General features: G+C 35.9%; 2 protein-coding genes across 2 annotated transcripts in view; one reads left to right on the top strand and one right to left on the bottom strand.

Moving 5' to 3' along the window:
* LOC134245772 (kinetochore-associated protein 1-like) overlaps positions 1 to 12,325 on the bottom strand; it is a gene marked incomplete at its 5' end in the record, with an annotated part of 54,833 nt that overhangs the window by 15,610 nt on the left and 26,898 nt on the right. The window contains 10 exons of the mRNA XM_062728026.1: positions 152 to 273; positions 935 to 1,136; positions 1,231 to 1,304; positions 2,001 to 2,241; positions 4,475 to 4,533; positions 4,649 to 4,736; positions 4,935 to 5,030; positions 5,247 to 5,336; positions 5,456 to 5,633; positions 5,718 to 5,827. Coding sequence (XP_062584010.1) covers positions 152 to 273; positions 935 to 1,136; positions 1,231 to 1,304; positions 2,001 to 2,241; positions 4,475 to 4,533; positions 4,649 to 4,736; positions 4,935 to 5,030; positions 5,247 to 5,336; positions 5,456 to 5,633; positions 5,718 to 5,827 — 1,260 coding nt within the window. The remainder of the gene's footprint in view (positions 1 to 151; positions 274 to 934; positions 1,137 to 1,230; positions 1,305 to 2,000; positions 2,242 to 4,474; positions 4,534 to 4,648; positions 4,737 to 4,934; positions 5,031 to 5,246; positions 5,337 to 5,455; positions 5,634 to 5,717; positions 5,828 to 12,325) is intronic.
* LOC134245770 (zinc finger protein 862-like) lies at positions 9,771 to 12,083 on the top strand. Its single transcript, XM_062728024.1, has one exon. It carries the CDS (start codon positions 9,981 to 9,983, stop codon positions 12,081 to 12,083), a length of 2,103 nt encoding a protein of 700 aa, XP_062584008.1. The 5' UTR covers positions 9,771 to 9,980.

Raw genomic sequence — 12,325 nt, 5'->3', positions numbered from 1 at the left:
AGGCTTGCTTGAAATTTAATTACAGACTTTCCATCAGCTATTTAGATTTGTATATTGTAATGTGATAATATTGAGGAAGCTTTATTTACTGAGTCCCGTCAGTTATTTGAATTTTTATATTGTAGTTTGATTATCCCTGGACTTTACTTACGGACTCTCCATCAGTCAGTTTTGAGGAGGAGGAAGGAAGCCACTGATTGATGAGGGTCAGTCTCATCTTATGTAGGTCAGTGTGGGTCACTTTAGCTATCTCCTCAGCCACCTTGTGGATATCTTCACAGAAAACAAAAACATCACTGCTTAAATTGCACTATTAATTCATTCACATATGGTTTTTCTATCCAAATTTAAAAATCTACAGAATTTGTTCTCATTTTATGTTCACTCCAATAAGAAATGCATCAGATGTTTCTTTTGAAATTTTAATTTTTATCATAAACATGATAAAGAATTAATTTAATTAAATGTACATTTATTTTTGAGTTTCAAATACTGGCAAATCCCCTTGAGTTGAACTTAGTCATCTAAGTGCTGTACATGTATTAATATCTTAACAAGAAGTCTGTAAGCCAATGCACATAAGTAATATCCCCGGCTCTGATGTGAATATAGATGCTCTCATGAATAGCACCATATGACATCCCTAAAGCAGAAGGCAGTTAATATTTCAAGCATTTAGGCTGAGTATTTACGGAGAAAACTGTAATGGAAATTTGGAATGGACAGTCGCACATACATGTATAAACAGGAAGTTGACATCAGATTTGTTTAAAATGACATTCCTAAACAAAGAATAAGCTAAAATTTCTATCATTTGTCATGAGTAATTGCTTAGAAAACTGATGAAAATTTGTTATGGACAGACACACAACTAGACAGACACACAAAGTTAAAACAGTATCCCCCCTTTATGTATAATTACAACATATGTTACCAGGTCTAGGCAGGGAGGGGTCTGTCTGTGTAATGCTGTGGTGCTCGTACAGTTTGGAGATCAGTTTGACAGGATTTCCCGCCAACTGTACTAACTCGGGCTCTCCCACTTTGTTTACAAACAGAATTTGTTCTGTTGCCAAACGCTGATAGGCACCCAAGAACTTTTTGTATGCTGCCTTGGCTTTTTCCTTGGTTGGATTCTACAAATTTTACGCAAATAGATCGTATAAATTTTTCATACATTCTTAATGAATTCTGATTTCTAGGAATGGATACTGTCAGTAGTATTCTTACATCATCAGGGACTGATTTATACCAAAGCTCTGCATATGTCATACAGCCAGCCAGAGCAAGAACTTTTTCTGCTCCTAAAACAAAAGAAAAGCATTAGAATGTATAAATCTATGTTTATAGTTACTTACATACATGTACATGTATATAAAATATACAATCCCCACTTTCTTTGCTTAATGTCTATCAACTAGTCTAGTGGTAGCTCAGCTACCATCCATTTAACACAGGCCATAGCTGTTTGTCACCACTTACTCTGCTAATTGTCTATCAACTCACCTAGTGGTAGCTCAGCTACCATCCATTTAGCACAGGCCATAGCTGATAACACCACTTACCCAGCTTATTGTCTATTAACTCACCTAGTGGTAGCTCAGCTACCATCCATTTAGCACAGGCCATAGCTGATAACACCACTTACCCAGCTTATTGTCTATTAACTCACCTAGTGGTAGCTCAGCTACCATCCATTTAGCACAGGCCATAGCTGATAACACCACTTACCCAGCTTATTGTCTACTCACCTAGTGGTAGCTCAGCTACCATCCATTTAGCACAGGCCATAGCTGATAACACCACTTACCCAGCTTATTGTCTATGAACTCACCTAGTGGTAGCTCAGCTACCATCCATTTAGCACAGGCCATAGCTGATAACACCACTTACCCAGCTTATTGTCTATCAACTCACCTAGTGGTAGCTCAGCTACCATCCATTTAGCACAGGCCATAGCTGATAACACCACTTACCCAGCTTATTGTCTATTAACTCACCTAGTGGTAGCTCAGCTACCATCCATTTAGCACAGGCCATAGCCGTTTCACAGTTAGACACCTGCTTCAGAAGCTCCTGTACGTCACTGAGAAGTTCTGTGTTGGCTTCCTTCATTTCCCAGTTCCACTGGGCCTTGTCCACGGCGTTAGTTCCGGGCTGATGACCCGATTTCTTCACCACCCCCACGTGTCTCTGTACCATGTTTCTGATAGTCATCAGGAATAACTGGTCTCTGTCCAGCTAATTAAATGAAAATATTAATTTTATATAAGATACATGTATATGTACACTGCCTTAGAGAGATGAAATACCATAAATCTGGAAATTTTTACGTCGATTTATTTTTGCGAATTTGGGTCAAAAAGCTGTTGATTTATTTTTACGCTTCAAATTTTTGCGAATTGTCACTGGTGCTAAAATAAAAATCACTGAAGATTTTCATATCAGGTTATGTTTTAAATAATATGCCCAGTTAGAATACCACCAATTTACTCGCAACGTGGCAAGATATTGCAAAATCGCTCTGAAACAATTTTGATAAAAATACTAAAGGAATTGCACTGAAAATAATTTCTAAATCAAGTATAACAAACATTTTAGAGGTTGTGTATGCCTTTTAACCTAAAGTATAATCCAAATGAAGAAAAAATATAACTAATTTTCTCAACGTTTGGTTTTTTTCTCACCTAAAATTTACGCGCCGCGTTTACATTTGGAACTTTCTAGTAAATGCAATGAGTTTGAGTTATCGCCCGTGTTGATAAACGGTTAGATAAAATGACAGTTCTCTCTTTATTGGCAAATAAATTGATTAAAATAATTAACAAGAGGCCCATGGGCCACATCGCTCACCTGAGAAGCTTTGACCATTCCGTTCTTAACCAGATTTCCCCCTTGTAATACATATTGTGACCCCACCCTACCCAACTTATCATAATTTAAACAATATGAAATCTACACTACCATAGGATGCTTTGATTCAACATTGTAAAACTCTGATTCCCCACTGTGGCCCCACCCTACCCCTGGGGGTCATAATTAGAATAATTTAGAATCTACACTATCCCAGGATGCTTCCACATAAGTTTCAGCTTTTCTGGCCACGTAGTTCTTGAGAAAAAGATTTTCAAAGATTTTTCCTATATAACTCTATGTAAAACTTGGATTCCCCATTGTGGCCCCGCCCTACCCCCGGGGGTCATGATTTTTACAATTTAGAATCTACACTGCCCTAGGATGCTTCAACATAAGTTTCAGCTTTTCTGGCTCAGTGCTTCTTGAGTATAAAATTTTCAATGATTTTTCCTATATATTTCTATGTAAAACTTGGATTCCCCATTGTGGCCCTGCCCTACCCCTGGGGGTCATGATTGAACAATTAAGAATCTACACTACCCCAGGATGCTTCCACGTAAGTTTTAGCTTTTCTGAACCCAGTGGTTCTTGAGAGGAAGATTTTCAAAGATTTTTTCTATATATTTCTATGTAAGTTACTTTGATTCCCCATTGTGGCCCCGCCCAACCCCCAGGGGCCATGATTTTTCACAATTTAGAATCTACATTACCCCAGAATGCTTCCACATAAGTTTCAGCTTTTCTGGCCCAGTGGTTCTTGAGAAGAAGATTTTCAAAGATTTTTCTCATATATTTCTATGTAAAACTTGGATTCCCCATTGTGGCCCCGCCCTTCCCCCGGGGGTCATGATTTTTACAATTTAAAATCTACACTACCCCAGGATGCTTCCACATAAGTTTCAGCTTTTCTGGCTCAGTGGTTCTTGAGAAGAAGATTTTTTAATGACCCCACCCTATTTTTGTCTTTCTTGATTATCTCCCCTTGTGAGGGAACTTGGCCCTTCATTTTAACAATTTTAATTCCCCTTCACCCAAGGATGCTTTGTACCAAGTTTGGTCAAAATTGGCCAAGTGGTTCTTGAGAAGAAGTCAAATATGTGAAAAGTTTACAGACGGACGGACGGACGACGGACAAAATGTGATCAGAAATGCTCACTTGAGCCTTCGGCTCAGGTGAGCTAAAAAGGGGTATACCGCCACAGTGCTTGTCAATCATCGGACGATATTGCCTATAATGAGGGCAATTTACATGCACGGGTAATTACTCGTAGTTATAGTAGACTATAGTGTAAACAGGTTTCTTTTATAAATGACCAGTGCTTACCGACGCATATTCAATGACTTAAAAAAAGACAGGTCTCAGAAAAAAAAATCTTCACATGTTGATTTATTTTTAAGAAAAATATTTTTGCAAATGCAATGCACGCGCAAATTTGTTAAAAATTTATCTACAGTAAAAATTTCAAGATTTACGGTATGGAAAACTCTCAGAATGCAAGCATAAGAGTATGCCTAAACTGGTCTCCGTTCAGCTAATCAAATGAAATAAATATACAGGTACATGTATATAAAGATTCCTCTTAGAATACAAGCTTAATAATATATTTCTATTATTTACCTTTAAAAGTGGTGCCATGTTCAACCAGGTAGCTATGGTCTCTTTGGTCAACTCAGGTGCTACAAATTTAATAGTATTTTTCACTGCAATATATCTCTTATGCTAAGACCTCTGTACTTTATAATGTAAAATATAAAAACACAGTACTTGGTCTTTTAAAATAATAAAACTTACTGATGATTTTCCAGGGGTCGTCATTTACCAGGGGATGAAACGGAAGACGATTTTTACTGGCAGCGGGTAAACACTCCATTATATGAAGCTAAAAATTATTTTTGTTTTTTAAGTAACTCATACTCCCTGAGTTGCATATCAATTAAAGTCTGAAATTCTCTTTTCAATGCTTGGTAAAATTATAATTCTTTTCAAATGCAATAGGCCATAACAATCTCTTTTATTACTTTTTTTTTTTTTTACATGCAAGAGTGATGATTTCTAGGAAATAGTTGAGATAACTCACATCGTCCCTGTTTTCTCCTGAGTGGTGCTGTACTTCATACTTAGAGGGCTCTGACTTCCTCTTGTAAACTCTCAAGTAATTCAGCAACAACAAGACCTTCACAAAATAAAGCTTTCTGTGACTTAACCCACCAAAGGATACATTCAAAATAGGATACTTAGAGAATGCATCTTAAATGTCAAAGTATATTTGTATTATACGTGTCCATGGGCCATTATTTTGTATTACATGTAATTTATGAACATTATGAACGATATTTTTTAGCTTAAAAAAATGTCATAAATGGGTTTCAAATAAGTTGTTTTCAAGTACCTTATCTGGATGAAGTTGATTAATCTGAATTTCCAGTCTCTGCATCTCATTCAACAGGAAAGCTAAGGTTTCATAATCATAGGAATCTGTCTGAAGGGTACAAGATGAATGTTTAAATACTGCACTTTCATGCATCATACCGAAAAGAGTTCAACAAACACCACAGCTAGTGACCAAATTATCATTTTTTAAGTGTCAGGAACAAATACCTTGCTGTACATGGTGACGAGCTTCTTCATCAGATTGTCCTTGGCACTGATCTCTCTGATAGCAATCCTAGCTTTGTCCAGCTTCGATGTTCCGTTCAACAGATCCAGAGATTCAGGTTTGGTGAAGACGTGATCCAGGTAGAGCATCAAGGCTTCATCCTCATCCAGACAAAACTCCCTGTCAGTCAGAAATCAGTCACAGTCAAAGCTAGACATTTAATGCAATAGTGCATCTGGTTGAGTTTTTATTTTGAAATCTTACCGACAAAATTCTTGGATCAGGGACACAGAAGCTGCCTCACTTTGGACGAGTTGTGGCAGCAACTTTCTTTTCTCACTGTCTGGATTTCCAAATACTTCACTGAAATTTATCTACAAAAGCCAGAGCTTTATTCATTGATTATTCACATATAACCAGTTTAGTGTTGCATACTCGATTTCCAAATACATGTACTTCACTAAAATTTATCTACAAAAGCCAGAGCTTTATTCATTGATTATTCACATATAACCAGTTTAGTGTTGCATACTTGATTTCCAAATACTTCACTGAAATTTATCTACAAAAGCCAGAGCTTTATTCATTGATTATTCACATATAACCAGTTTACAGTGTTTTCAATAAGAGCCGGCAACCGGCAAAATTAACCGCCTGTAGTAGAAAATTTGCCGGCTGAGATTTCCGTCTTCAAAAAAAAAATCTGCCGAATTACGAATTAACTTCGATTTAGTTAACATCAAAATCCCTATCATTACTGCATTTGAAATTATGGCGTCAATATAGCTAATATCGATGACACAGAATAAACGTGAACTGGTTCCCACCATATGTCACACAACATCGAAATGTCGAAGAGGAAAATAAACGATTTTTTTCTACCGGTACCCGTCACTAAGCGAGGTAAAGTAACAGTATTTTATGTATATTTTTTTAAGACATAAGTCTTTATTTTTTTCCCCATAATTTAACATTTAACTCCGTGATTCGACATTCTTTCAAGGCACATGTATAGTGATATACCAGAATTTCCTCTGATATAACTTGAAACTTCTTGTGATTTTTATTACGTTCTAAAAGGAAAGTCAAATTATTTTCCTACATTTAAGAAGTAGATTACCTGGAAGTACTTACGTTGATCTCTTTCAGACTTTAACTTCTTTTTTCCCGAATAAATATATTGAATATATTTAATAAATTGCCCTAGAGTAGATGTTATGTTTTTGCAGTTCTAAACTTTTATCGTTGATTGGTATACTGATTAAATCAATCTTCATTCGTTTCTTATCTGTTTTATTTTTTATAGTTGTAGGTACTAACTCAGAAAATCTTGATATAAATCAAAATATTTGCAAACCAAATGAGCTGACACAAGCGGAAAGATCCTCAACAAATGTAATTAATGCCAGTCTGACCCAGTCTGAAAGTAGCTGTGATGTGTCCACTGTCCTGACATGTACAAGTCTTTCAGAAAATGAACATTTAAAATTAATTGAGTCCTGTTTTCCTGACATTGAAAAAAATGATATTTCTCAAAAGATTCATAACTTCATGCTTTGCCGCAGGAGTGACTGTTGCTCTCTAAAATCAAAGGAAAAATTTGATCATGCTTGGCTGAACTCAAAAGAATTGTCTTTCTGTAAGGTTACAAGATTATGGCATTTCGTTTTCGTTGAGGAACAAGGAGTCTACTGTCTACTTTGTAGAAAACATAATATTAAAAATCCGAGAAACAGATCAGCTGTATTTGCAGATGAACCAAGTAAAAGATTTAGGAAGTTAGCTTTGCAGGAACACCTGAAAACAAAATGTCATGAAGCAGCAAAATATAGTGAATCTCTAAATCGAGTTTCAGTTTTTCAAAGAGAAATTGACAGAAAATTAGAAGTCAAAAATGAAGTTTTATTCCAAGCTTTCTATTCTCATTTGTTTGTTGCAGATCAGATGATTGCTAACTTTAAGATTAACAAACTAATGAAATTCATGGAACATATTGGATTGAAAGATTTGAAATATTTCAGTCACAGATCAGCAGGGTCGCAAAGAGAAGTTTTATTAACTTTATCAGATACTTTGAGAAATGATTTAATAAAAAAATTGCAATCTTCAAACTGCTATGGTTTAATGATTGATGATCTATCTGATGTGTCGTCACTTGAACAGATGATTGTGTACATTCAATACTTTGACCAAGAGCGTGGGAGTGTTCAAACAGATTTCCTTTTCATTGCAAATTTACTGGAAAAGTCACACTCGGCAAACTCTGAAACTCTTTTCAAGGTGCTTTGTGAAAATTTTGAAGCCATGAATCTAGATATGATGAAGATAACTGGTTTGTGTACAGATGGTGCAAGTGTGATGATTGGTAAAAAAGATGGCTTAAGTGCTAAACTGAAACATATGAACAAATGTCTGATTGCAACTCATTGTGTATGCCATCGGTTGGCATTAGCATGTACAGACACCAATTCTAATCTCAAGTGTGTAGGGAATGTTGAGACGTATATGCTACAGCTTTGGAAATTATTTCATTATTCCCCAAAGAAGATGGCTTGTTTTCTGAAACACCTTGAGGGCTACAGAAGCCTTGTACTTGACTCATCAGAAAAAAAGAAGTGTGTAAAAATTCTGAAACGGGCATGTAAAACCAGATGGTTGAGTTTTGAGGCATCAGTTGCTGCTGCAATGGACGATCTGATTCCTTTAGTTCAAACTCTGAGTGAACTTTCTGAAAGTGATGCTGCTGCTTACGGATTACTAAAGAAAATGCATTCTGCCCATTTTGTAGGTTTGCTCTTCATTCTTCATGCAATTTTACCAATTCTGGGGAAAATAAGTAGGATTTTTCAGAAGAGTTATCTGAATTTTAGTACAATTCAGCCTACTTTAGACAGTGCAGTTCAAGAACTGAAACAGATAAGAAGTGAAAGAAGTCCAATTGAGTTGGCTAAATCTGAATTGAGTGAAGGTGGAAGGCTTGAACTACTAGATATCATAATAAACCAGAATACTGAACACCAGCTTGGACAGACACTTAGCAACTATATTTCTGCATTAGTGGAAAATATTGAAAGACGCTTTCCTGATGTTCCAATTTTAGTTGCTCTCAATATTTTCAATCCCTGCCACATTCCTGATAAGGACAGTGAAAGCTTCAGTTCATATGGTGACGATGCTGTCGAAATTATTCACCAGCAGTTTCTCTCAGAAGGTTGCACCCAGTCCCTTGCTGAAGTAAAAGCAGAATGGCACCTGATGAAATATCATATTGCAGAAAAAAAGTGTCAAATACCTGCATCAGATGATTTTACTCCTTTGGAATGGTGTTTGAGTGAAATTATGAAGCATAAAAACGAATATAATTACATGTGCCCCTACCTTACAAAACTTGTAGAATTGGTACTTACAGTGCCACTTTCTAATGCATGGCCAGAGAGAGGTGCCTCAAAAGTAAAAATCATTAAAACTGATCTCAGAAACAGACTAAAAAATGATATGTTGAATGGATTACTACAGATTGCTGTCAATGGTCCAGACTTGTGCACAGAGAAGTGTGATGGTTTAGTTTCTGATGCAGTTGACATGTGCAGTGTTTTCAATAAGAGCCGGCAACCGGCAAAATTAACCGCCTGTAGTAGAAAATTTGCCGGCTGAGATTTCCGTCTTCAAAAAAAAAATCTGCCGAATTACGAATTAACTTCGATTTAGTTAACATCAAAATCCCTATCATTACTGCGTTTGAAATTATGGCGTCAATATAGCTAATATCGATGACACAGAATAAACGTGAACTGGTTCCCACCATATGTCACACAACATCGAAATGTCGAAGAGGAAAATAAACGATTTTTTTCTACCGGTACCCGTCACTAAGCGAGGTAAAGTAACAGTATTTTATGTATATTTTTTTTAAGACATAAGTCTTTATTTTTTTCCCCATAATTTAACATTTAACTCCGTGATTCGACATTCTTTCAAGGCACATGTATAGTGATATACCAGAATTTCCTCTGATATAACTTGAAACTTCTTGTGATTTTTATTACGTTCTAAAAGGAAAGTCAAATTATTTTCCTACATTTAAGAAGTAGATTACCTGGAAGTACTTACGTTGATCTCTTTCAGACTTTAACTTCTTTTTTCCCGAATAAATATATTGAATATATTTAATAAATTGCCCTAGAGTAGATGTTATGTTTTTGCAGTTCTAAACTTTTATCGTTGATTGGTATACTGATTAAATCAATCTTCATTCGTTTCTTATCTGTTTTATTTTTTATAGTTGTAGGTACTAACTCAGAAAATCTTGATATAAATCAAAATATTTGCAAACCAAATGAGCTGACACAAGCGGAAAGATCCTCAACAAATGTAATTAATGCCAGTCTGACCCAGTCTGAAAGTAGCTGTGATGTGTCCACTGTCCTGACATGTACAAGTCTTTCAGAAAATGAACATTTAAAATTAATTGAGTCCTGTTTTCCTGACATTGAAAAAAATGATATTTCTCAAAAGATTCATAACTTCATGCTTTGCCGCAGGAGTGACTGTTGCTCTCTAAAATCAAAGGAAAAATTTGATCATGCTTGGCTGAACTCAAAAGAATTGTCTTTCTGTAAGGTTACAAGATTATGGCATTTCGTTTTCGTTGAGGAACAAGGAGTCTACTGTCTACTTTGTAGAAAACATAATATTAAAAATCCGAGAAACAGATCAGCTGTATTTGCAGATGAACCAAGTAAAAGATTTAGGAAGTTAGCTTTGCAGGAACACCTGAAAACAAAATGTCATGAAGCAGCAAAATATAGTGAATCTCTAAATCGAGTTTCAGTTTTTCAAAGAGAAATTGACAGAAAATTAGAAGTCAAAAATGAAGTTTTATTCCAAGCTTTCTATTCTCATTTGTTTGTTGCAGATCAGATGATTGCTAACTTTAAGATTAACAAACTAATGAAATTCATGGAACATATTGGATTGAAAGATTTGAAATATTTCAGTCACAGATCAGCAGGGTCGCAAAGAGAAGTTTTATTAACTTTATCAGATACTTTGAGAAATGATTTAATAAAAAAATTGCAATCTTCAAACTGCTATGGTTTAATGATTGATGATCTATCTGATGTGTCGTCACTTGAACAGATGATTGTGTACATTCAATACTTTGACCAAGAGCGTGGGAGTGTTCAAACAGATTTCCTTTTCATTGCAAATTTACTGGAAAAGTCACACTCGGCAAACTCTGAAACTCTTTTCAAGGTGCTTTGTGAAAATTTTGAAGCCATGAATCTAGATATGATGAAGATAACTGGTTTGTGTACAGATGGTGCAAGTGTGATGATTGGTAAAAAAGATGGCTTAAGTGCTAAACTGAAACATATGAACAAATGTCTGATTGCAACTCATTGTGTATGCCATCGGTTGGCATTAGCATGTACAGACACCAATTCTAATCTCAAGTGTGTAGGGAATGTTGAGACGTATATGCTACAGCTTTGGAAATTATTTCATTATTCCCCAAAGAAGATGGCTTGTTTTCTGAAACACCTTGAGGGCTACAGAAGCCTTGTACTTGACTCATCAGAAAAAAAGAAGTGTGTAAAAATTCTGAAACGGGCATGTAAAACCAGATGGTTGAGTTTTGAGGCATCAGTTGCTGCTGCAATGGACGATCTGATTCCTTTAGTTCAAACTCTGAGTGAACTTTCTGAAAGTGATGCTGCTGCTTACGGATTACTAAAGAAAATGCATTCTGCCCATTTTGTAGGTTTGCTCTTCATTCTTCATGCAATTTTACCAATTCTGGGGAAAATAAGTAGGATTTTTCAGAAGAGTTATCTGAATTTTAGTACAATTCAGCCTACTTTAGACAGTGCAGTTCAAGAACTGAAACAGATAAGAAGTGAAAGAAGTCCAATTGAGTTGGCTAAATCTGAATTGAGTGAAGGTGGAAGGCTTGAACTACTAGATATCATAATAAACCAGAATACTGAACACCAGCTTGGACAGACACTTAGCAACTATATTTCTGCATTAGTGGAAAATATTGAAAGACGCTTTCCTGATGTTCCAATTTTAGTTGCTCTCAATATTTTCAATCCCTGCCACATTCCTGATAAGGACAGTGAAAGCTTCAGTTCATATGGTGACGATGCTGTCGAAATTATTCACCAGCAGTTTCTCTCAGAAGGTTGCACCCAGTCCCTTGCTGAAGTAAAAGCAGAATGGCACCTGATGAAATATCATATTGCAGAAAAAAAGTGTCAAATACCTGCATCAGATGATTTTACTCCTTTGGAATGGTGTTTGAGTGAAATTATGAAGCATAAAAACGAATATAATTACATGTGCCCCTACCTTACAAAACTTGTAGAATTGGTACTTACAGTGCCACTTTCTAATGCATGGCCAGAGAGAGGTGCCTCAAAAGTAAAAATCATTAAAACTGATCTCAGAAACAGACTAAAAAATGATATGTTGAATGGATTACTACAGATTGCTGTCAATGGTCCAGACTTGTGCACAGAGAAGTGTGATGGTTTAGTTTCTGATGCAGTTGACATGTGCAGTGTTTTCAATAAGAGCCGGCAACCGGCAAAATTAACCGCCTGTAGTAGAAAATTTGCCGGCTGAGATTTCCGTCTTCAAAAAAAAAATCTGCCGAATTACGAATTAACTTCGATTTAGTTAACATCAAAATCCCTATCATTACTGCGTTTGAAATTATGGCGTCAATATAGCTAATATCGATGACACAGAATAAACGTGAACTGGTTCCCACCATATGTCACACAACATCGAAATGTCGAAGAGGAAAATAAACGATTTTTTTCTACCGGTACCCGTCACTAAGCGAGGTAAAGTAACAGTATTTT

The sequence above is a fragment of the Saccostrea cucullata genome, unplaced genomic scaffold (assembly GCF_032062105.1).
Source record: "Saccostrea cucullata isolate Sc308-1 unplaced genomic scaffold, CSIRO_AGI_Scuc_v1 ctg2269, whole genome shotgun sequence".
NCBI classification, from domain to species: domain Eukaryota; kingdom Metazoa; phylum Mollusca; class Bivalvia; order Ostreida; family Ostreidae; genus Saccostrea; species Saccostrea cuccullata.
Note: the sequence above shows the minus strand (reverse complement) of the source record. Positions and strands in the feature narration are given on the sequence as shown.